Genomic DNA, 21042 nt, shown 5'->3' with positions numbered 1-21042 from the left:
CTTTTGCCCAATCTCGTCTCTTAATTGGCCTGTAGCTAGTAAGTAATAGTTTGCCATTTAAGGGTTTGGAGAGGAGAGAAAGGTGATTGTAGTTGCATAATACTGAACAAGGTATAACATGCTGTCTTTCCCATGCATGTTGCAAGGAGTGTGACTAGAATGAAGACAGAAACTGGAAGTAAGTTGGATGTTTCTCACCCCGAGTTGGAGATTGAATGTTAAATACCAGTTGAACCCTTAAATGGTGATTTGTGATGTTGCACAACGCTGATGCAATGCTGTGGTGTTACTCCAGTGACTCTTTGAGACTTGTAATTCTATGGCAGCATGTATGGAAGTAATAGTAGGCTGCTTTTTATTTAGATGAAATTTGTTGTGGTTCTGTAGATGATGTGAAGCTTTCTGAAAGAAAGCAAAGTGGCTAATGAGTAATACTTTCATAGTACTGTACAATCTGTATAATAGGGCCAGTTCTACAGACAGATGCTCTTGTGGGGCTGTATTTTAATATTCACTGTAAGTTATTTATTAAGAAAGTCTGTTACTGACCTGACCAGTATAAAATTACCTTTGTGGGAAGTACAAGTTATAGTTCCATGAGAGACACTGGATTTTATTATTGTTGTTCTGAAGAAATCTTTACTGATCTTCTGTTATTTCTGTTTCAATTGGAGACAAACTGCATTTTCTGTTCAGAAGAATCCAAGAGGAAAAAAGGCATTACTTGAAAATCCAAATGCAAGAAAGGCAAAGCCAAAGCCTTTGCCACTAGACTAATTGTGATTGAGTTGTGGTTGGTAAATACTCTGTGTTCACCCAAGAAACAGCAAGCAGGGATGTGCACTGACATGCTGCTTGCTTGAACTACATTAGTGTAATTCTTTTAATTTCAAACTGCTGTTTCTGACTAATAGTGCTACAAACTAAAATTTCTAAGAAAGCTGCATAAGACCAAGGTAGATTTGAGACTGTTTGTCAGTCATGAGGAATGAGACTCTGTAATTTAGAAAAATGTAATGAATTCTGTTGGTGCTTCCTAATTTTGGTTTTCTTTTATGTGCCATCTTAATCTGCTACAGAAATCCTAGTGTTTACCTCCTCAAAGCTAATTTTTTTCTTCTTCTTTTTTTCTTTTCTTTTAGACTTGCCATCTGTTGATGTGTTGAAGATGCTGATTCTTCTGGAAATGATAACTATCGTTGGACACGGTAGCAGGTAGAGAAAGGAGAAGGAAAGACAGAAGCCAGTACTTTGAACCCTGTTGTCTGTGTGAACTAGTTTCAGGAGACCTTTGGCCATGTTTTCTAATGCTTTGTGCAGTGTATAGGCATTTGCACATATGTGGCTGTAAGTAATGTCCAGTCATAAGGGAGACATTTTGAATCATAGAATTGTCAGGGTTGGAAGGGACCTCATCCAGTTCCAACCCCCCTGCTAGGTCAGGTTGCTCAGAGCCACATCCAGCCAGACCTTAAATAACTCTAGGGATGGGGCTTCTACCACCTTCCTGGGCAACCTGTTCCATATGTCAGGGAATAGGTGAAATGAAAGTTAGTTGTTCCTTTGTGGGATGATTTTACACCATTAAGAATATACTTCTTCTGTGACACCAAGGAAGTATTTCTACACAGTTGCTTCTTGCTTCGTTTGAACTTTTCCAAAAGAGAAAAATAGGTAGATAATGTAAAGCTTAGTATGTTTTTTCCCCACACTGTCTTCCTCTTCCCACATTCTTGTCCTTGAGCCCTCTGCCAGAAGTAGGACCTCCTACTCGCTCTTCACTGTCACTGCTATTAGCAGATCGCCACCTGCTGGGTGACCTGCACAACGTCCTTGCTCTGTACTTGGAGGCGTTAGCTGCATCTCCATCAGCAGGTGTGGCAGTCTGGAGAGCGGACCTCTCAGTACACAACCCTATGTTTGAGCTGCATGTATTTCAAGAGTATTACTTTTGACTAGCTCTTTAGACCTCGAGACTAGCTAGCCAGTGATGGCTGGGATGCATCTTTCAATTGCTATGATCTGAAAGGTATAAAATTTGCTTTTTTTTTTGAGACCATTTGGTGATATGAACCACAGGGCAAAACGCATGGACAGAAGATTTGCATCAAGTGCATTTTGCATACAAACCAATGTAGAAGCACGTTTGGATTGTTCCAGGTCTGCTCTGAGCTCCAAAGGCAGTTCAGTGAGGGTGCCAACACTGCTAGAGAGTCCTAGTGCAGACAGTCCTGTCTGTAAATATGAGCATTCTTGTCTCACTGCCTGTCCTGGGCAGAAGCTAGATTTCTGGGAGACAATTAAGATCTCCCTGTCTCTCCCCTAGGATGTCCTAGCTAGTATTTTGGCACATGCAAGGTCTTTGTGCTCAAATAATCTCATGGATTATTTGGTATGTGGATGATTATTTGCACTTTATGGATAGAAAAGCCAGAGACCTACTGTCCTGCCACCCACCAGTGGGCCAGAAAGAGAAGACTTAATCTTGTTTTCCCGCTTAATAGGTTCTGTGAGTGAGCAGTCTCTGTATTTGCCACTTCAAGTTTTGTACACCAGTCCCCTGCTCATTATACAGGGAAGTCATAACCCTTTGGCATGCCTATTCTTTTCCCATAGATGCACTCTTGAGAAGGAAAGAAGAGGAGGATATTTAAAATCCTAAACCACTCCTAATGTCTGGCAGTTAGACCATATTAATTATATATATGTCTGAGTATTTAGAAACTCAATAAAACTCTTTTCTCAATGATCCAGAAGGACAACTTGCTCTGTAAAAGGCGTTTTCTAACTATAGGTAGGTATCAATTCCTTTATTGACTGAATTGATTCCTTCCTCTGCTGATGTATCTAATATCTTGCACCTCCTGATGAAGTAACTCTGACATATAAGTTTGCATCTTTACTTGAGGGGATAAAGAAAACTGTTTTGTTCACAATGCTTTCAGTATGCAGCCACTGCACAGTGATGCTTTGAAACAGCTAGTTGATTTCTTCATCCTAAAAGTTCCCTGCTACCTGCTCAGTTAGAACATGGAGTGCTGCGCTGCTATTTCTTTTTTTCATAGGCCCAATATATCATGAGAACAAAGGCAGACTGCCCTGGATATTCACTGATGTTATTTTTGTCTCTGACCACAAATTGAATTTATTCAAAAGCTGATGAGCTTTATGTCTTTGGTGAGCCACACACGGGAATAAACTCCAGGCTCTCCTTTGCTAGGAAGTATTTGCCAGAACTGATAATTGCATTAAGCAGCTGGGAGTTGTTCCTTAAGGGAGTGGCTTGAGCAGGCATAGAGTCAGTCTTGGGTTGTCTTGGATTTTTAAATGTAAGGTTGCAACTTTTAAAGAAATTCAGAGGATTGAAGATACTTTAAAATTATCACAGCAGGAGGAATCATCATCAAAGTCTCAAGATTATAGAGAAAAGGAGAAATAGTTCTTGGCCAAAGAATCCCCTCCCCTACAGTGTTAGGAAATAGGGAAGCTGGGAAGGAATCCTAATGAAGAGACAGCAAGAGAGATAGTGAAGAACTAATTGTCAGTGGCCTGTGCTTGAGAGATGTAGAGGACCCTGGGCATGAAATTTTGTTGTACAGCTGCAGAAAGATAGCTCTGGTATGTTCTGCACAGCTGGAAAAGAGGCAAAGCACTCAGCCTTAAGGCATGATGCATGCTGTGTCTGTCAACAACTTCCTCCTTCAGAATGTAATTAGCATTGGACTTGGTCAGACCCAGGAGTGGGGAAACATTGATATTAATGGACTTGCTAAGAGAGAGTTCTACAAGTTGACAAGATGATGCACAGCTTTAATATTGGCAGTTTCTAGAGCTGATGGGGATTCTAGGGTCTTCCATGTGGAAAATGCCCAGCTATAACTTTTATTTTTAGTGTTAATTTCAGTGTAATTTTTATTTTAGTGTTTAAAATGAGACCTGAGGGAGCTGCAGGTAAAATCCTGGTCTCTGTTTCAATCCAAGCACCCACTTTTCTAACTAGAACCTGAACTTGTACCTCGCTTTTTATAAATGCTCAGATTTTTGAGGCTTAGCAGATGACATGTAAGCTGTTCCACATGAACAAGGAACGTAGCATGTGCTATCTTTCTCCCCCTACCCAGAGCAGTTTACTATTAGAATGAAGGACTCAAAAACCTGTCTTGAAGAAACTCAGAGGAGAGGAGGTGCAGACACAGAGGACTAATGTGAAGCACAGTAAGCTGTTTTAGTGGAAGAGTTGAAATCCAAGCTCAAAAGGGAGCCAAGGGGGGGAAAAAAAACTACCTTATTTTGGTAAGTGAGAAGGTACTTATCAGTGGAAATGTAGATATGTTGCCATATGTATGCCAATGTACAGCACTTTTATTTCCACTTCATATGCTTACTCTGAAGTGTTTTGACCTTTGAAATACACAAGAGAAAGGTGTCTTATTGCTTGTCTCCTGCATTGGGAGAAATTAATAGAGAAAGGGCAGGTTTTGCACAGCTGAAGTTGCAAGAGGATAGAGGGTTTGCCTTCATGTCCTTTGGTATTGAGTAGAGAGAGAAGCATCTTTTTAGCTTTTTACAGTAAAAAATAACTAATGTGATCTCTTGGTGTTCCCATTAGGAAAGAAGCTTACAACTTCAATGTGAACTTTTTGTTTGCTATGGTGTAAAGAGAAGTGTTTTAGTGAAGATGTATTCTTCCTGGCAGAGCGGTGAGGGAATTAGTTAAAACATCCTGACACTTCCATGGTCTTCTCTAGGTCTGAGTTTGCAAGTCACAACACTATGTGACTAAGGGGAGTGGGATACACATGGTAATTTGAAAGGTAATTTGTGTACTTTTATCTGTTCTAGAAAATACAGGATGGCATGAAATATGCATTGAAGTGTAGCAAGTTAACAGAAATCCTTCATGAAAAGGTGGAAGGCTATGTCTAAAGTAGAGTGATCTGAATGAATAATGTGGTAATGGGATGGTTTGTAACCACTCATGCTGGCAACTATAATTTTCTAAGCTGTTAGTAGTGTGGTTACTTACTGTTAATCAGTAACCTGCTTAATCATACTGACCTTCTTACTGTAAACCTGCCTAACTATTGTTAGTAATCAGCTTATTGTGAGTAAGCCCTAGCTATTGGTAGCAATCTCTGTGCTACACAAGTACAAATATGCTTGCTTTTAGTCCTGTTGACAACTGGCTTCCTTGGTATTATTTGTGTTCATGAAATTGAATGTAGTCTCATTTACAGGTTCAATTACCAGAGAAGAACTGTATTTCCTGCCCATAGGCATCTGTTTTCACTGTACTGCTTGAGCATATGGGGGATGTTCTCATGTGGCTAATCCTGGGATGGAGTTCTGTGAGACACTGACCATAACTGGCTAGCACTAAAAAGGTGAAGTCCTGTTTGTTCCTGTCATCTCCCAACCTCGCTTTCTCCTTTTGGCTGGGCTATTTTAGTGAGTTAGTCTGAGTAAATGAAACAGTCTGTAAAACAAGGAGGAAAAGGAAGGGAACAGAGGATAGAGCTTGTGCTCTTCAGGCACAAGGAAGTTTTATATGCTCAGGTATCTGTGAAAGGATTTGCTCTGTGAGTGAACATGATGGATTTCCTCTCAAGTACGCCAAGATGCCTAGCAAGTCTGGGTGAGGAGGTTTGCTGTGTGCTTGTGCACGCTTAGGACACATCTTAATGCTGTTATTCCTTAGTACAAAACTAGTATCTAAAGCAGTACATCAGGTTCTGCAGCTTTGTTTCTGTAGAGCTTGCCTTACTCCTGATTCCTGGTTTCTCTGCTGCGAATTTTCATTTACAGCAGGGACTGGTATTTTTCTCATACTGTTCCAAGTTTTAGTTCTGAATTGGCATTCCTCAAATACCTGAAATTCCTTTTGAAGAAAGTAATTTTTAGTTCTCTGTGGGCCTTGTACTTCTATCCAACCTGGTCTGGTCTATTCTATTCTATTTGGTTTACTTGACAATGACACTCCTTTTTCTGTGGAATTTGCTACTGCTAAAAATATCACTCCTAATGTCTCTAAACTTCAGCTGGCTTATTACAGTGCAGGTCCTACAACCATTTTCATTCTGGGATCACCAGATACTAGAGCCACAGCAACTGCACTGCCTACAAGCACCTAACTTCCAGAAACTATATCCCTTTTCTGGGATGTGTATCTGTTACAAATTATATACACTTGGAAAACAGTCCCTTGCAGCCATGCAATATTGCTGACCCTTTAGATAATGCCTGTAACATTAGTTTTATCCAGTGAGGTGAGTCTTCTCTCAGTGGGGAACCTGTGGCATATGTGAGCAGATACACAATGGGGGTAGTGCAGAATTTCCAACCAAAGCTCTTGCTCACATTCAGTGCCATGAGAAACCCAGAATGGGGTCTGTAGTGGTTGTGGTCTTTAAAGTACTATTCTTCCAGTCCTGCTAGAAATACTGTGTCTGGGACATCCTTTGATTCCATTACCTTTTTTATGATCACATTTTGTGGTTCAGTATCTGTTACTCAAGCCATCTGGATCTCTCTCCTTGAAGCTTTGGGTAATGAATTCCCATTAAAGAAGTGTTTTTCTCTTTCAAATTTCTTTGCAATACTCCAGTCTACATGCAAAGTCACCTTCTTCCCACATGGTATTTTTAATCCATTTCTTGGGTACACCTTTTTTATTTTCATTGCAAATTTTTGAATGTTTCTACTCTTGTACTTCGGCTGTTAATTAAAATATTAAAGACAGAATACTCAATAATCTGTGAGAAACTTTTCCTGTTTATCTTCTTCCTGCTCCTGAAAGCATAAATTATCATAATTTCTCCTTTAATGAGCTCACCTTGAAACACTTCTATTAGATCATCATCTGTGAATTATTTTTCTTTCTCCTCCATGTTAATTGCATCCAAATGTTTTGAGTTCTGACACTGTACTATGTATTCTATTCTCCTTTCCTATAGTACTACTCTGCATCTTGGCAATTTACTAAAACCTTTCACTTGGCTTTGGATTGTATTGTTGAGGGTAACTTCAGATAATCCTCCTAACTGAGGAAAAAAATTAATCAAATAAGCACTTGGTTTTTAGAGCAGCCTATTGTTCATCTCATAGCAGCATGATGTCCATGCCTCTTAGTCTCCCAAGACTTTTTCACTGCTGTACCAAACTCTATGAGGTATAATTCATCCTGACTTATTTATCCTGCTTTTTATTCTCTCATCTGTGATTTTTCTTTGCTATTTCTTTTGGGTTTAATTCCTTATTGGAGAATTTTTCCCTTTCTTGTTGGTAATGAAATTATTGAACTTGTTTGGTTTTGTTTTGGGGTTTTGTTTTGTTTTTTACTTGAATTTAATGATTCTTCCCTTTGAAAAGCTGTGCTGCTCAAAGTGGTTTCCATAACTGCTTCCTTTAATATCTCAAACTTCAATCTCCTATCTTTCCCAAATTAAATAATATGAATCCTCTCATGTATTATCATATGAAAAACAAACTACCTTCTTTTCATATGAAAACCACTCTTTAGCTTTGATCATTCTTGTTGTCTTCTAGTTATATAATAAATCCCTTTTAAGATGAAAGGAGTAGAAGTGCATGCAGTACTTCAGAAGGAATTGAAGTTTGCCATGTATAGTGCTGTCTATTTAGGAATATTTTTTACATGTACTTATTTTCACTTATTAAAACTGAACTATGCCTGTTCTGTCATTGCCATAAGATCCTTCATTATGTTGTTTGCAGTCAGTTCCCATCTACAGCACTGAATAACTGGCCTCAGCAGACCCTTTGTAACAGCTACTGCATCCCTCTCAGTACACTTGAACACTTTCAGTCTCATGAAATGCCTGCTGATAACTGCATTTACACTGTGAGAACTTACCTTTTCTTTCCTGAACTATTTTTCTGGTTGCTAATTCATTAAGACCTTTATTCTCCTACAGTAAGGCAGGTTTCTTTGAGGTCCTTTGATAGCAAATTGTGTCAAATGTTTCCTGGAAATCTATGGAAATTCTATTAACTGCATCCCCTTACTTCACATGCATCTACTTGACTTTTTCAGAAACACTAAAAATGTTGCAGCATAACCTCTGAAAGCTGTACTGGTTTCTCCTTGTTACCTTTAGTCATGTTCATTAATTCCATTACTTGTAAGGTTTGTGTACTAAAAGTCCAGTGAAAAACTCAATCTAAGTTACATATGGGTCCCCTTCTAAAACATTAAAAAACACACCCACATTGGGTTTTGCTACTTCCTTCCAGTTCAAAGGAGTTCTAGTAATATTTTTACTTTCTTAATAGTTCAGCTATTACATAATTATGTTCTTTTGGAACACTTAGTTCAGTACTGTCAGAGCTTAAAACCATTTGTATTTTCTCATTTGAAACCTCTTCAATTCATCTTTATGAAAAACATTCAGAGGTCCTCTGCCTTCTTTCAAAGCAAATTTGATTTACTAGAGTCAAAGAGCAGTCATATGTGACTATGAATTCAGCAACTTACTGTACAGCTCTTCAAAAATACAGAATACTGACAAGCACAAGCAAGCCAACCTTGAGTTTGTACTGTAGGGTTGTAAGGTATTACTGGAGACTGTAAACTCATTTTCCTTGTTGAGGTAAGGATTGATACTTTTATGTATAATATATATACAATGGATAGTTTATTAAGTTAAAAATGTTTCAAATTCATATTAGTCTCATACTTCAAAAATAAATAAAGCAATAATGATAAAATCTTCCAAACATTGTTGCATGGTTTCTTGAAATCAGGAGGAAGAAATAACAACATCTTTAGTAATAGAAGTTACTAGAGATATAAAGAAGAAAAAAGAAAACCAAACCAAACCCCAATATGCCATTTGCATTCATTGTTTTATCATAGCTGAAGTTCTGAGCAGCAAGTTTGTAAGAAAAGGTACTAAAGCACTTCCACACTTCAGTGTATGTAGGGTTACATTTTTACCTGATGTAGTAAGATTCTCCCTCTTACAGTGTATGTTTACTGTCCTAGTAAGGAAATGTGAAGATTAATGTCAGCATTTGTTGTGTTATTAAGAATAATTTTACATGATCACAGGAAGAGCTCTTCAGAACAAAATGGAACTGAAAGAAGAGTTTTGAGGCTCAGACAGTAATACAAGGTCTGCAGCATAACATTATTCTGCTGACTTACTATCTTACTTGTCCGTAAGCATTAAACATCTCTGTGAAAGCTTAAGTGGCTGCTCTCATTGTGCTCTAGGCATTTTGCCCTCTGTAGAGAGAGGCTTCAGCAAATGCAATGCTGTTAATATTTTAGCTGGATAAAAGTAGTAATATTTTCTGGCCCTGGCACTCATCTGACCCATCTCTGAGATTATTCAGCTAATTTAAGTGGGCAGAAGACAAACCCCATAGGAAGAGGAGGGCAGAGCTAAGCAAGTTAATTTGGCCATATTGTCTAACTGCACTGATGTCTTCCTAAGAGCTGTTCTGCTAAAAACAGTCACAGGTCTTGCACAAAACCCTCTAGACTATTCATTGCTATCCTAGAAGATACTGCAGGAGGAGACCCCAGAAATACTACAATACTTGAGACTACTCTATAATCTTATTTGCTTTTGCTAGCACACAGAAGGAGCTGGACACATTAAGACTTCAGTACTTACCAACACAGCATACAAGAGGTTATGGTCAAACAGTAGTTTTGCAGTTTCTTTTATGCACTAATTTCACAGAAGACTGAAATAAAAAAATATTGATATAATTGTTTGGGGTTTTTTTGGTGGTATAGATTAGTAAATTAATTTTCCTTGCTGGAAAATAGACAAAATTTCTGTGCTGAAAAGACTGTTACAACTAAAGGCTTCAATTCACAACATTTTGTATCAGCAGAGTGCCAAGTTTTTCTTTGGTGTCTGTGTCACTGCCAGCAATTAAATAGAGTCCTGGGCCCCAGGCCATCCTCTGTGTCTTTCAGTCAGCTTCATCACTGCTGGGTTTCTCTTCTGAATCATCACTTTCATATTCTTCATCCTCGTATCTGAAGGCATCCTCAGCTTCAGGGTAGGACTGGCCAGTCTCTTCATATTCGTGGGACTGGTTGGACTGAGAGCTGGGTCTTGACCAATCATTGTCCTCCTCCTTGTCCTGGGAATGCCCAAGTGACAGGCCTGCCTTTGCTTCCTCCTCCTCCTCCTCCTCCTCGTTCTCCTCCTCATGGTGCTGGTGGGAGCTGGAGCTGGACCCAGCCTTCCCTGCATGGCAAGGCTGATCTATATGAGGGCTATCTCTTGCCTCTTCCTCATCCTCCAACTCAGTGGATGGGCCATCAGGAGAGGAGGTTTTGGCACCTTTCCTCTTCTCTCCCTCCTCCTCTTCCTTCTCCTCACAGGACTGCTCAGACCAAGGACTGCTGTCAGCTGCTTCCTCAAAGTAGTCCCTTTCCTCCACTTTATCCATGATGACTCTGAAAAGACAATTTGCATGTGTGATTTTATTTTCATATAATATGTTTTCCAGTAGGTTTTAACCTACTTTCAAGTGATCTAGGACAAATCCTGGTAGGCTTGGCTGGGGGGGAACTGGGAAAGGAAAAGGGAATGGGGGACACTAGGGTATTCTTTTATACTAGAAAGTAACTCAACACTATTGCTTATGTGTTTCAGTTTTATTATTTCTGCTTCTTTTTAAATCATAACACCTAATGGATATTGAAAAGCATGTTTTATAGGGCTTACTTTAAAAAAATCAGTGAAGGAAAGTCAGAATTAAGTGACTTGCTAGCAACCTGCCAGAGCTTTTGGTGAGAGGCACAAATAAAAACTATCTGTATTCATCTTTCTTTGAAGTGCATTATGTAACACAGCCAGTGCTCAGGAAAAACAGTAAAAAAAACCATACTAATGCAAGCACTGATAAAGCTAACTACATAGAAAATATCCAAATATCTACCTGGAAAATACTACAACTATATAATTTAAAAAGAAACACCAACCCAACCATACACATCAAAAATTACTTTCCAATTACTTGGTACATAGTGGCAAAAAAACGCCACCAAGCAACCTTCATTAAACTTCTACCTTTCTCTGGTGGCAGTGGATTTAAGATCTTCAACACTGGAGCGTTGTAGCAGTTTAGTTCTTTGTCCTTTCCGTGAAACAAACTCTGGGCATATCCCCAGGGCTCTCAGTCTGTTAGAATAATGCTTTTCTGCAGCTATTCTGGCATTTTGCTGTAGGAAAGCCACAATGGTTATGAATAGAATAGAATAAACCAGGTTGAAAGAGACCTTCAAGATCATCACGTCCAACCCATCATCCAACACCATCTGATCAATTAAACCATGACACCAAGCACCCCATCAAGTCTCCTCCTAAACACCTCTAACGATGGTAACTCTACCACCTCCCCAGGCAGCCCATTCCAATGGCCAATCACTCTCTCTATGAAGAATTTCTTCCTAACATCCACTCTAAACCTCCCCTAGTATGGCATGAGACTGTCCTCTTGTTCTGGTGCTGGTTGCCTGGGAGAAGAGACCAGCCCTCACCTGTCTACAACCTCCCTTCAGGTAGTTGTAGAGAGCAGTAAGGTCTCCCCTGAGCCTCCTCTTCTCCAGGATAAGCAACCCCAGCTCCCTCAGCCTCTCCTCACAGGGCTTGTGCTCCAAACCCCTCACCAGCTTTGTTGCCCTCCTCTGGACATGTTCCAGCAAGTCAACATCTTTCCTAAACTGAGGGGCCCAGAACTGGACACAGGACTCAAGGTGTGGCCTAACCAGTGCTGAGTACAGGGGCTCCTGCTGGCCACACTGTTCCTGATACAGGCCAGGAAGCCATTTGCCTTCTTGGCCACCTGGGCACACTGCAGGCTCATGTTCAACCTACTGTCAACCAGTACCACCAGGTCCCTCTCTGCCTGGCCACTCTTCAGCCACTCTGACCCCAGCCTCTGGCACTGCATGGGGTTGTTGTGGCCAATGTGTAGAACCCAGCGCTTAGATGTGTTGAATCTCATGCCATTGGATTCTGCCCATCAGAATTTATGCTATCTAAATGCATTAAATGCCTATCTCCTGATACTTTTGTTTCTATTAATACTGTTTTGTTAATTGTATCTGGCAAGTTGAATGATTATTCACTGCAGGTAAGAATGGCAAAGCAATACTCAAAAACTTCACACCAGATTTTCCTTCTCTGTACTAGTTTAAATCTGGATTGCTCTCTGTGTCTACTGGCTAACAAGCAGCTATATATTCCATATATATAAGAGAAGAGGGAAAGAGGAGAGGGAAAACAAAAAAAATGCCCTAAAAAAGCAGTATTGATCCACCTTCTCACAGCACCATTTAACACATTACACAGCTTTGCATTTCTGTCTCTGCGGCTGTCAGTTCTGTTCCTCCAGCTAATATCTGAGGGGTACTTGTCCTCCAGTCTAAACAGATGCCACCACCTTGTAGTGATGGCAGACCAGGAAATGCACAGAGAGAGAGCAGGCCTGCAGAAAATGACTTGGGAGTTCTGGTGCATGAGAAGCTGGCCATGAGCCAACAGTGTACACTTGCAGCCCAGAAGGCCACTTGCATCCTGGGCTGCATTGAAAGAAGTGTGGCCAGCAGGTTGAGAGAGGTGTTTCTGCCACCTGGACTACTACATCCAGCTATGGGACCCCCAAAACAAGAAGGATATGGACCTGACACAGCAGATCCAGAGGAGGGGGCACAAAGATGATCAGAGGGCATGAGCATCTCTCCTATGAAGACAAGATGAGAGAGCTGGGAGTTATTCAGCCTGGAGAAGAGAAGGCCTTACAGCAGCCTTCTAGTACATAGAAAGTTCTTTACTATGAGAGTGGTGTAACACTGGAACAGGTTGCTATGGAGGTGGTGGAGGCCCCATCCCCAAAGCCATTCAAGGTCAGGCTTGACTGGGTTCTGAGAAACTTGATCTAGTTGGGGCTGTCCCTACTTACTACAGAGGGGTTGGACTAAATGACCTCTAGAGGCTACTTCCAACCTAGTGCATGCTATGACTCTGTTCTATATGACAAGGAACTCAGTTGCCTCTCTCAGTTTGGAAACAGGTCAGGGACCACTCTACCAGCACATGGTTGTACTGAAATGGAGAGAGAAAAACACACTGTATCTGAACTTATAGTATGCACTAAACATACTTCAGTTGGACAACACGTTCATAACAGTGATCTCAGTTCCCTGCGCAAGCATACCATGAAAGATTAGTCACAAACATTAGAACTATTTGTATGGAGATAGGGCAACAGAGATTAAAATGGACATATACTAATGTGGAAAGTATTCTTCAGGTATCTTCTAAAAATATCTGACTACAAATGTCTTATGCAGTATTTGAAGATAAGTAATACAGAAGCAAGACAACCTGAGTTACTCTCTCAAAAAGCAATGGCCTTTGTTTTAATCTTTCTTCCATTTCTTGCAACTCTTGCAAATATTCCTGCATTCTCTGCTTTTCATAATTCCTAAAGGAAACAGAGTACAAGAAAAAATATTAATCTATAATACAAGAATTTTCTGCAGCAGCTAAACTACTCCTAACAAGCTAAATATTGCCCTACTTAAAGATGCTTAATATTAAATGATTTTCTGGTGGTTACAAGGTTTGGGGTATGTTGTCTTACTTTCATAGCAGCTGCTTGCCTGCAAGTACTGAACAAAACTGTCTCTGAAGCAGTCACTTTGGATAAGCACCTAGTGAAGTTAAGTAGAGGCTGTGTGACTTTGGATTTTGTAAGGCCTTCTTGGATATTTAGGATTATTTTACAATTAGGATACTTTTTGGTTTGTTTTTTTTACATGCAGGTTTCTCATAGCTACTCCAAACACAGAATACACCATAGGAAATTAGTATCCTTAAATAAAAACCAGTACTGTAAGGTAAGCATTTTGCTACTTTACTAGTCTCTCTCACAAGAGGGGTGCCCATGTTCTGGATCCTAGTACACTTTTTTCATGGTTGGTTTGTCAACATAGCAGGATGATGAAACCCTTGATTAATCAACTGAAGTAGTATCTCAGATCTTAGTAAGCACTAGATAATCCAGGTGGCCTGGGTTGTAATCCCTCGTATGTGACACACACACCTCTTTGTGGTGCTGCCTCTGTACTGGACCAGCTCTACCATTACTAAGTCAGACCCTTAAGAGTGAGTATGAGAGCTGTAAAATATTTTACTCATCTGGCTCCTCCTGCCTCTTTCCCTTACCCTCTCTACTCCTGCAATATGCTCTGCATTAAGGCAGGTTATTCACCATTTTGAGGGAGTGAACTTCATTATTGCTACTTGCTCTCTCAGGCAGCTTTCTGCAAACCTAATTATCTGTTAGAAGAGCACTTACAGTAATATGCCTTATTACCTAGCCTATGATGAAATAAGCATTATCAAGTTAAGCACTTGTACCAGCCTTAATGCATCACACTAAGGAAGTAATCTTACTTTGTAATAGACTAATTTTGTGTGGACAAGAATTGAGCATGGCTGTTTTACAATACTCCTGAAATCTGATTAAGCTAAATACTGTAATGTGATGTTCACTGTCAAATGAATTCAAACCAAATCTGTAAACACACCCACTCTCTCCATTTCATTCTCCTCCCATGCTAACTCAAATTTTCTGCTTCTGAGTCAGCAGATTTGCAATGAATACTTACGTTATAAAGCTCCGTTATTAATGGTATCTGCTGGTTGTGTTGCAAAAGAAAGTGCACTTGAGGCACTGCCCTCTTTGACCTGCATCTCTACTGCTGCATCTCTGCTCTTCAGGAGCCTGCATAAACCCTGCTTCTCCTACACCACTTCCTATGTGTGCTTTGGCTTCTCTCTCTTTGGTGAAGGTGGCAGGTGGGTACAGATGTACACTGGACAGTCACTGACTGCCCACATGGCCAAGACAAATGCTTGTCTCAGTGGTATATCCTAGCTGAGCCACAGCATTTCATGCTTTTAGCATGTGAGGCTGCACATGTTTCTGTTTCTGCTGCTTTTTCTCTTTCAGGTCAGAGTGAAGTAATGTTGGTGGTGAATAATCAGTACCCTGATGTGCAGTATTGTATTTGCTTGGAACAGCCCACCATTTAAAGTCCATTAAGAATAAATCCACGCTTCTCTATTTTAGTGACAGAGACCCCAAGTAAGCAAAATAAGAATGAAGAAACCTTTCTTGTTACCTTTCAACTCACAGCCATAAAGACAGCCCTAACCTCTACCCTCATTTCATAAAGTTCTCTATCTCTATATTCTAAACCTCTTAAACTTTCACATGGTACCTTAGAAGTTGCTATTCCAAGCTATGAATCTCATCCTGAGGCATCTCTCACATTCACCTTTGTATTGTTATGCCCTACTAATGTCTATTACTGGCAAATTTGACTGGTTACTGGAAGTGAGGATTCCTAGTTACTGCACAAAAATCCTGTCTATGCATGAAGCAACAGGGGCAGAGCAGTTAGTGCCTCTCACCATCTCCATGTAGCTACACTATTCCTTTTCCTTCTTTTTTTCTAAACTTTCCTCTTTAGAGGGTATGTCAAATGAGAAAACACAAGACTCTCCCATTAGCTTATAGAACACTCTAAGGTGGAACGTGTAGATTGAACTCAATAGACCAGGCATCAGTTTCCCAGTTGAAATACTAAATTTGGCCACTTGTTTTACTAGCTGCTTACACAGTACATAAATGATGATATGTGTAATTAAGTCAGCTTAGACTGTGCTATTTTTTACATTGTATGTTTAACATACAACGTAGAATGAGCATTTCATCATTCAGGGGAATGCAAGAAAATACCTGAATGTTTCTAATTTTGATTTAGACACCTGTGCTAGGCTCTGGTGTGGGTCATTTGCCTCAGCACAAGCTGCTACAATTTTCTGGAGCTTTTTTGTTCTTTGTTTCTGCTTTGTTCTGGTCCTTTTTTGTTGTTCTTCCAGCTTTCTCTTTTCCTCAAGTGAATTCCTGGCAGAAAAAATAAACTAGGGCTGAATGCAGTTTAAATCAAGAGCAAGACCAAAGAAAGCTTTGGCCAAAGAGATTCAAGAGAAAAACAAGGTTGGCATAAGAGGACAGAAAGTACATGCTGTTTTAAGGGATACAGGCATGTCCTGGGGAACAGCAGTCATTTGTCCTTTCCCCATGGATGTGCTGAGAAAAATGCACTATTTTTCTTGTAGCAATAATAGTCAGTTGTACATTTAAATATTCTAAGGGTTATAATATAATTAAGCTCTTCTATTAATAGACTAAGTCATGGTTTTGCTGTATGGGAGAACTAACTACACAGGTGGAAATACCAAAGAAATCTACTCTTATGCTCTATCTAAAATGTAGAATCTCATCACTAAAGTAGTCACCTTACGGCTTGCTGCCGTCGTCTTGTGGATTCTGTGCTTTTGGGTGATTTAAAGTCTCCAGAGCCTGAGAGATGTGAATTTATATTTGAATGTCTCCTTTCAGTTTTACATCTTAGAGAGGTATATGGCCAGCGTGTTTCTTTCAGCTTTTCTTCATCCTCTTGAATGTCCTTCAAAATTTTCCCCTTATTTGAGGGAATGTATGGAGTACGAAGATCAAAAGGTTCACAGACTGTAAGGTGCTTCACTCGTTTTCGTTGCTGGAGCTGTTCCTGAGTTTTTTGGTGTAGTAGATCAAAATCTGGAACACTTGATTTGGTCTTGGGTTTATGTTCTGTTTCCTTTGGGTCAATGCACTTGTGTTTATTCTTTTTATTGGCATTTGTTAAAGCCAGTCTGCTGTTGGGTAGAGACGAATTACGTAGCAACTCTTCAGCTCTCATTCTGATCCTGATTTCTCTGTAGAGCTCTTCCTCCTTTAGCTTGTCCTTAACAGATGGACTATAAATATATTTAGGAACTGGTTTTGCTCTGAACATTTTTTTCTTTTCAGGTGCAGAAAGCTCTTTTAATTGCATTTTCCTAATCTCATTTCTTTGCTTCTCTCGTTCAATGAATTTAAATGGCTTCTGAGAAGCCAAGAGCTTGAGTTTGCTTCTCTCTTTCACAGACCTCCTGCGTTCTTCATTTTGTTGCACAATTTCATGGTAGAGTGGAAGGAAAACAGCAGCAGGCACTGGATTAGCTCGGAATTTTTTCTGACACTCCGCTTCTTCCTCTAATTGCTTCTTCAATAAGTTATTTTCCATTTCAATCTGTGACTTTGACTTGATGTTCTGTTCTTTTTTCCTAGCTTCTCTGATAGTCATTTGGAAAGGCTTGGGCATAGTAACCTTTGGTGACCATGCTTTCTGTTTCTTACCTATCATTCTGACAACAGGAGAACTTGGAAAGCTATGTTTGATGTGGGTGATGTAGTCTTCCACGGAGAACCCATCCCACATTTTTTCAATCCTTTCTTTAGCAAATGCAGATGATCCAGTTTCACTACTGCTTTCTTCAAATGCTAATTCTCTGTCAGACCCATCAGACAGACTTGATCTTAAAGGATCACTTAAGTCAGAGTCTGAAAAGGATTTGTACAAATTCAGAGGCTGATATGAGCTCTTCTCCCAAGTTGGCCTTTAAAAAGGGAAAATAAAGTTGGTTTGAGTCCAGTCTGACACTGATCTAAAGCCAGAAACTTATACTTGACAGTATTATCATTAGAAACAAAAGTGAACTGCACTAATGAGGAGGAACGGGGGAAGAGAAGGGAAAAAGAGAAGCACACTGGGCACTCAGACCAGACCATGGTTTTAAGTATGTACTAAACACTTCTTAAGGAAAGGCACTATGCTTTACTGAATATGTTACTTGGACTCTGCTGCACTTGTGTAAATTTCACAGCCCCTTAGCAAGGTGAATAAGCTGGTTTTATTATTAAAACTAACAGTTGTGTAATTATCTGCTTATAGGAAATGGGGAGAGTAACACTTTCCAGCCCCAGAAGAAAACAAACTGCTGTTTTACAAATGTCTGCAAAGCATTTGAGAATCTTCAGCTAAAAGGTACCTACACCAAGCTTACCTACAACACGCATTAGGATCAGCACTTTTCTTGTCCAAAGGTTGTACTCCTTTTAAATACAGTTTATTCTGATACATACTTTCTAATTTTGCCATGGTCTCCAGGTGAGCATTCTTAAGCTCTTCTAGCTTCAAGTAATACTCTTGATTTGAATTGTACATTTTGGACAAGTCTATCCACTTGTCAGAGTCTCCATTTAGAGCACGGGTCTTCTCTCTGTTGGTATTTGTATCCAAATCAAAACTGTCCTAGAAGAGATGTTTGTAAAGATTTCTGACTGTTAGAAGGAAGGGATGAGCAAGGTTCTTAACGTTGCTTTGTCCTCATCAAGGCTAGTGAATTACACAGTAACACCAAACAGATACAAATGTTAACACAGTTGCATGGAATAATCTCATTTCAGAGTTAATTTAGATCGTAAGGGTCCTATTTAAAGCATACAAAAGTCCTAAGTCTGGTCCTGTAATCAATACATTTATACCAGGAAATATGATCAAAAGGATGTGACAGAAGAAAAAAATGGTTTGTAAAGTGTAATTTTTCCTTGATTGCTACAGAGCCCTCAAAAAGCCTCTATTTGAAAACAAACCAATGGAATCTTCTCTACCTCCCATTTCCAGAAGCATACTAAAAAGTCTTTAGATACCATGTGTATAAGTGTGCAGTCCTGTTTCCACAGCTTACTGTGCAATGATTCTGCACAGCTGAAGTTCCAATACTGCTTGGCAGCTGGTAACAGCTGTGTGCAGGTAAACACATTCTTTGAACATTTTTAAAGCTGACACAAGTTAGGGAAGTTATTAAAACCAGGTTAGCCTTTATTACAAGGGCTCCCTTTTGATTATTTTTAAGTACCACATCACAACACAAAACCAACAATAAATAAAAAGGAATAATTTTTTAATTAAAAAAAAAAAAGAGAGACTTAATCCTTTTTCACATAGAAATAGGGGGAAAAAAATTTGTGCATGTTTGCTCGTGTTTTCACTGAAAAAAAATCTCAGTCGTATTTCCCCTGCGGTGTAGTGACCTCACAGCATATGAATTACACGATCAAAGAGGCAAATTGAAAAAGCTGTTAACAGCACGCCCAACGAAAAGCACTGTCCGGCGCTTCCTAATCTGCTCTGCCACTCTGTGTAAACCTCCTCTTTCAGGTCTCGACCCGCAGATCCATCCAAGCGTCTTCCCTGGCCTTGGACATCCGCTTTCCAGACGCCGGGGTTCATCACCAAGCTCATTAAGGGATCGGTGCTGCACAGGCGCTGCCGCCGGTCCATCTGTCAGCTTTTCCTACATCTGTCTGCGTGCGCGCTGGCCAGGCTCAGGCCTGCCGCGTCTCCAGGTTGCCCAACACCCCCCAACGTCCAACGCCCCCTGGGGCCCAGGGAACTCCCTTCCACCCCCCTCGGCCCCAGCTGTACCTGAGCGGCGGCGGGGGGTGGCCCCCGCTCGTAGAGCGCGGCGGGGGCCCGGGTGCGCGGGTCGAGCGGAGTGCAGAGGCAGGAGGCGGCCAGCCGCGCCGCTCGATGCGCTGCCTCCATGGCGCCCGATCCTCGGGGTCGGTGGGCAGGGAGACGACGGAGCAACAGAGGAAGCAAGTAAGCCCTGCAGCCGAGTCTCCCGCTCCGCCTCCACAGCGCAGCTGGAGGCGGGCGTTAGGCGGAAGAGGAGGGATTTAGTCGCCGCCCCTGCCGAGGGTCTGGTTGGGTGTTCTGCCGGGGGTGACCGGCGGCGCGGCTCGGGGCGGGGAAGGGGCTGTAACCACCGCAGGTTGGCTTGTGGGCGGGGAAGCCGAGGCCGCTAGCGTCCTGGAGCCAAGGCGAACTTTCTCCCAGCCACTCTCCGGTCCTTTTGCAGTCCAGTCCTGGAGTGCTAGGACTAGCTAGCTCTAGCCTGGGGCTAGAGCTCACCTCCATCATCTTCAGTGCTTGTTCAGTGCTGTGCTTGCCTATGTGCCGTCTCTACTGAGATGTAGGTCATTTTTTTTTTTTTTTTTTTAGATGGAACCTGCAGTTTTCTCCTTGACAAGCCCACATTTTTTGCTTCTCAAATGATTGAATAATCTTCCATCTTGAACTCCAGACTTCAGGTAGGCAATTACCGAAAAACGGCAACCCAGGAGCAGCTGGAACATTTTTCTACCCCTGCAGAGGCAATAATATTTCCAGACCTATTCACTGTAGTACATTAAAAACATTTCTGTGCAATGAAACAGATGGAAAAATTACATCACATAGTAGTTGCAAGTCTTGTCACAAATTGGAAATTTGTGATGGTGGGTAAGGAAAGCTGTAATCAAAGCTATTAACTCAGAGGTCATTGCTGGATGTAATCTTGTGGGGTGAGGTATCATTTGTGATTTTAAAACAGCCAATAAATCATGCAGAGCATTAATGCCTAAATGGATTGTCTAATGCCTTAGTATTTCAGATATTCTGAATGCTTTACTTAGGGTCAACAAAGTGGTAGAAGTTTCCTCAAAAGCTGTATCTCCAACCAATCATAAATACAAATGAGAGTCATGAATGAACCAGTCTTCTTTGAACAGAGGATTCTGGTCATCTTAGTATAGCAATGATCAAGATGAAAGGGTTAGTTTGAAATTTCATGCTGAGAATTAATCCCTAACTGCAGTATTATTACCCTTGTCCCTTTTTAGATCTAGGTTGAGATTTGACACTTGCACTTTGCTGTTGGGAGTACAAAAACTAGGGTATAGAGACTGCCGTTTGCAGTAACTGAATCAAGTGAAGGTGTCAGTGCAGACTTCAGGAGCCTACACAGAACAGGGAAAGCAACAGTAGTCTCAAGTTCTATCACGGTAAAGGTGGTAGTTTGTTGTTCTAGTCAGGCACAGTTAAGAGAAGTAATAGTGCTCCAAAACTCTTCAGAGCAGCAGCTCTAAGATGGCATGTAATTACAGTGCAAACTTAAGCGTGTTTTACGATGAAACTGGAACAGAGGAAGTTCTACCTCAACATCAAGAAAAACTTCTCTACTGTAAGGGTGACACAGTACTCAAAACAGGCTGTTCAAAGAGGTTGTG

The 21042-nt window shown here is 40.7% G+C and overlaps 1 protein-coding gene and 1 long non-coding RNA gene across 7 annotated transcripts; one reads left to right on the top strand and one right to left on the bottom strand.

Moving 5' to 3' along the window:
* Window positions 1-1140: 1140 nt before the first annotated feature.
* On the top strand, window positions 1141-20055 carry LOC137448574 (uncharacterized). 4 transcript variants are annotated; one of them, XR_010989142.1, is made up of 7 exons: window positions 1145-1246; window positions 2617-2794; window positions 4122-4293; window positions 4610-4700; window positions 5238-5384; window positions 17882-17974; window positions 19151-20055. It is a non-coding gene; the product is annotated as an uncharacterized lncRNA (long non-coding RNA). The 4 variants fall into 4 exon arrangements; XR_010989141.1 differs by having other exon boundaries at window positions 1141-1215; window positions 4610-5384; XR_010989143.1 differs by lacking the exon at window positions 4610-4700.
* On the bottom strand, window positions 8163-20055 carry FAM161A (FAM161 centrosomal protein A). Of its 3 annotated transcripts, XM_068153219.1 has the most exons (7): window positions 19418-20055; window positions 17994-18241; window positions 16365-17546; window positions 15802-15969; window positions 13377-13476; window positions 11058-11209; window positions 8165-10441 (listed from the first exon to the last, which is right to left on the bottom strand). In XM_068153219.1, the coding sequence occupies exons 1-7, from the start codon at window positions 19535-19537 to the stop codon at window positions 9949-9951; spliced, it is 2463 nt and encodes an 820-aa protein (XP_068009320.1). In that variant the 5' UTR covers window positions 19538-20055; the 3' UTR covers window positions 8165-9948. The 3 variants fall into 3 exon arrangements, with proteins under 3 accessions (XP_068009322.1, XP_068009320.1, XP_068009321.1); XM_068153220.1 differs by lacking the exon at window positions 15802-15969; XM_068153221.1 differs by lacking the exons at window positions 11058-11209; window positions 13377-13476; window positions 15802-15969 and having other exon boundaries at window positions 8163-10441.
* Window positions 20056-21042: the final 987 nt, after the last annotated feature.

The sequence above is a fragment of the Melanerpes formicivorus genome, unplaced genomic scaffold (genome assembly GCF_026170545.1).
Source record: "Melanerpes formicivorus ecotype bairdi unplaced genomic scaffold, bMelFor1.0.p_v2 SCAF_25, whole genome shotgun sequence".
NCBI classification, from domain to species: Eukaryota; Metazoa; Chordata; class Aves; order Piciformes; family Picidae; genus Melanerpes; species Melanerpes formicivorus.
This window is presented reverse-complemented; position numbering and strand designations above follow the sequence as displayed.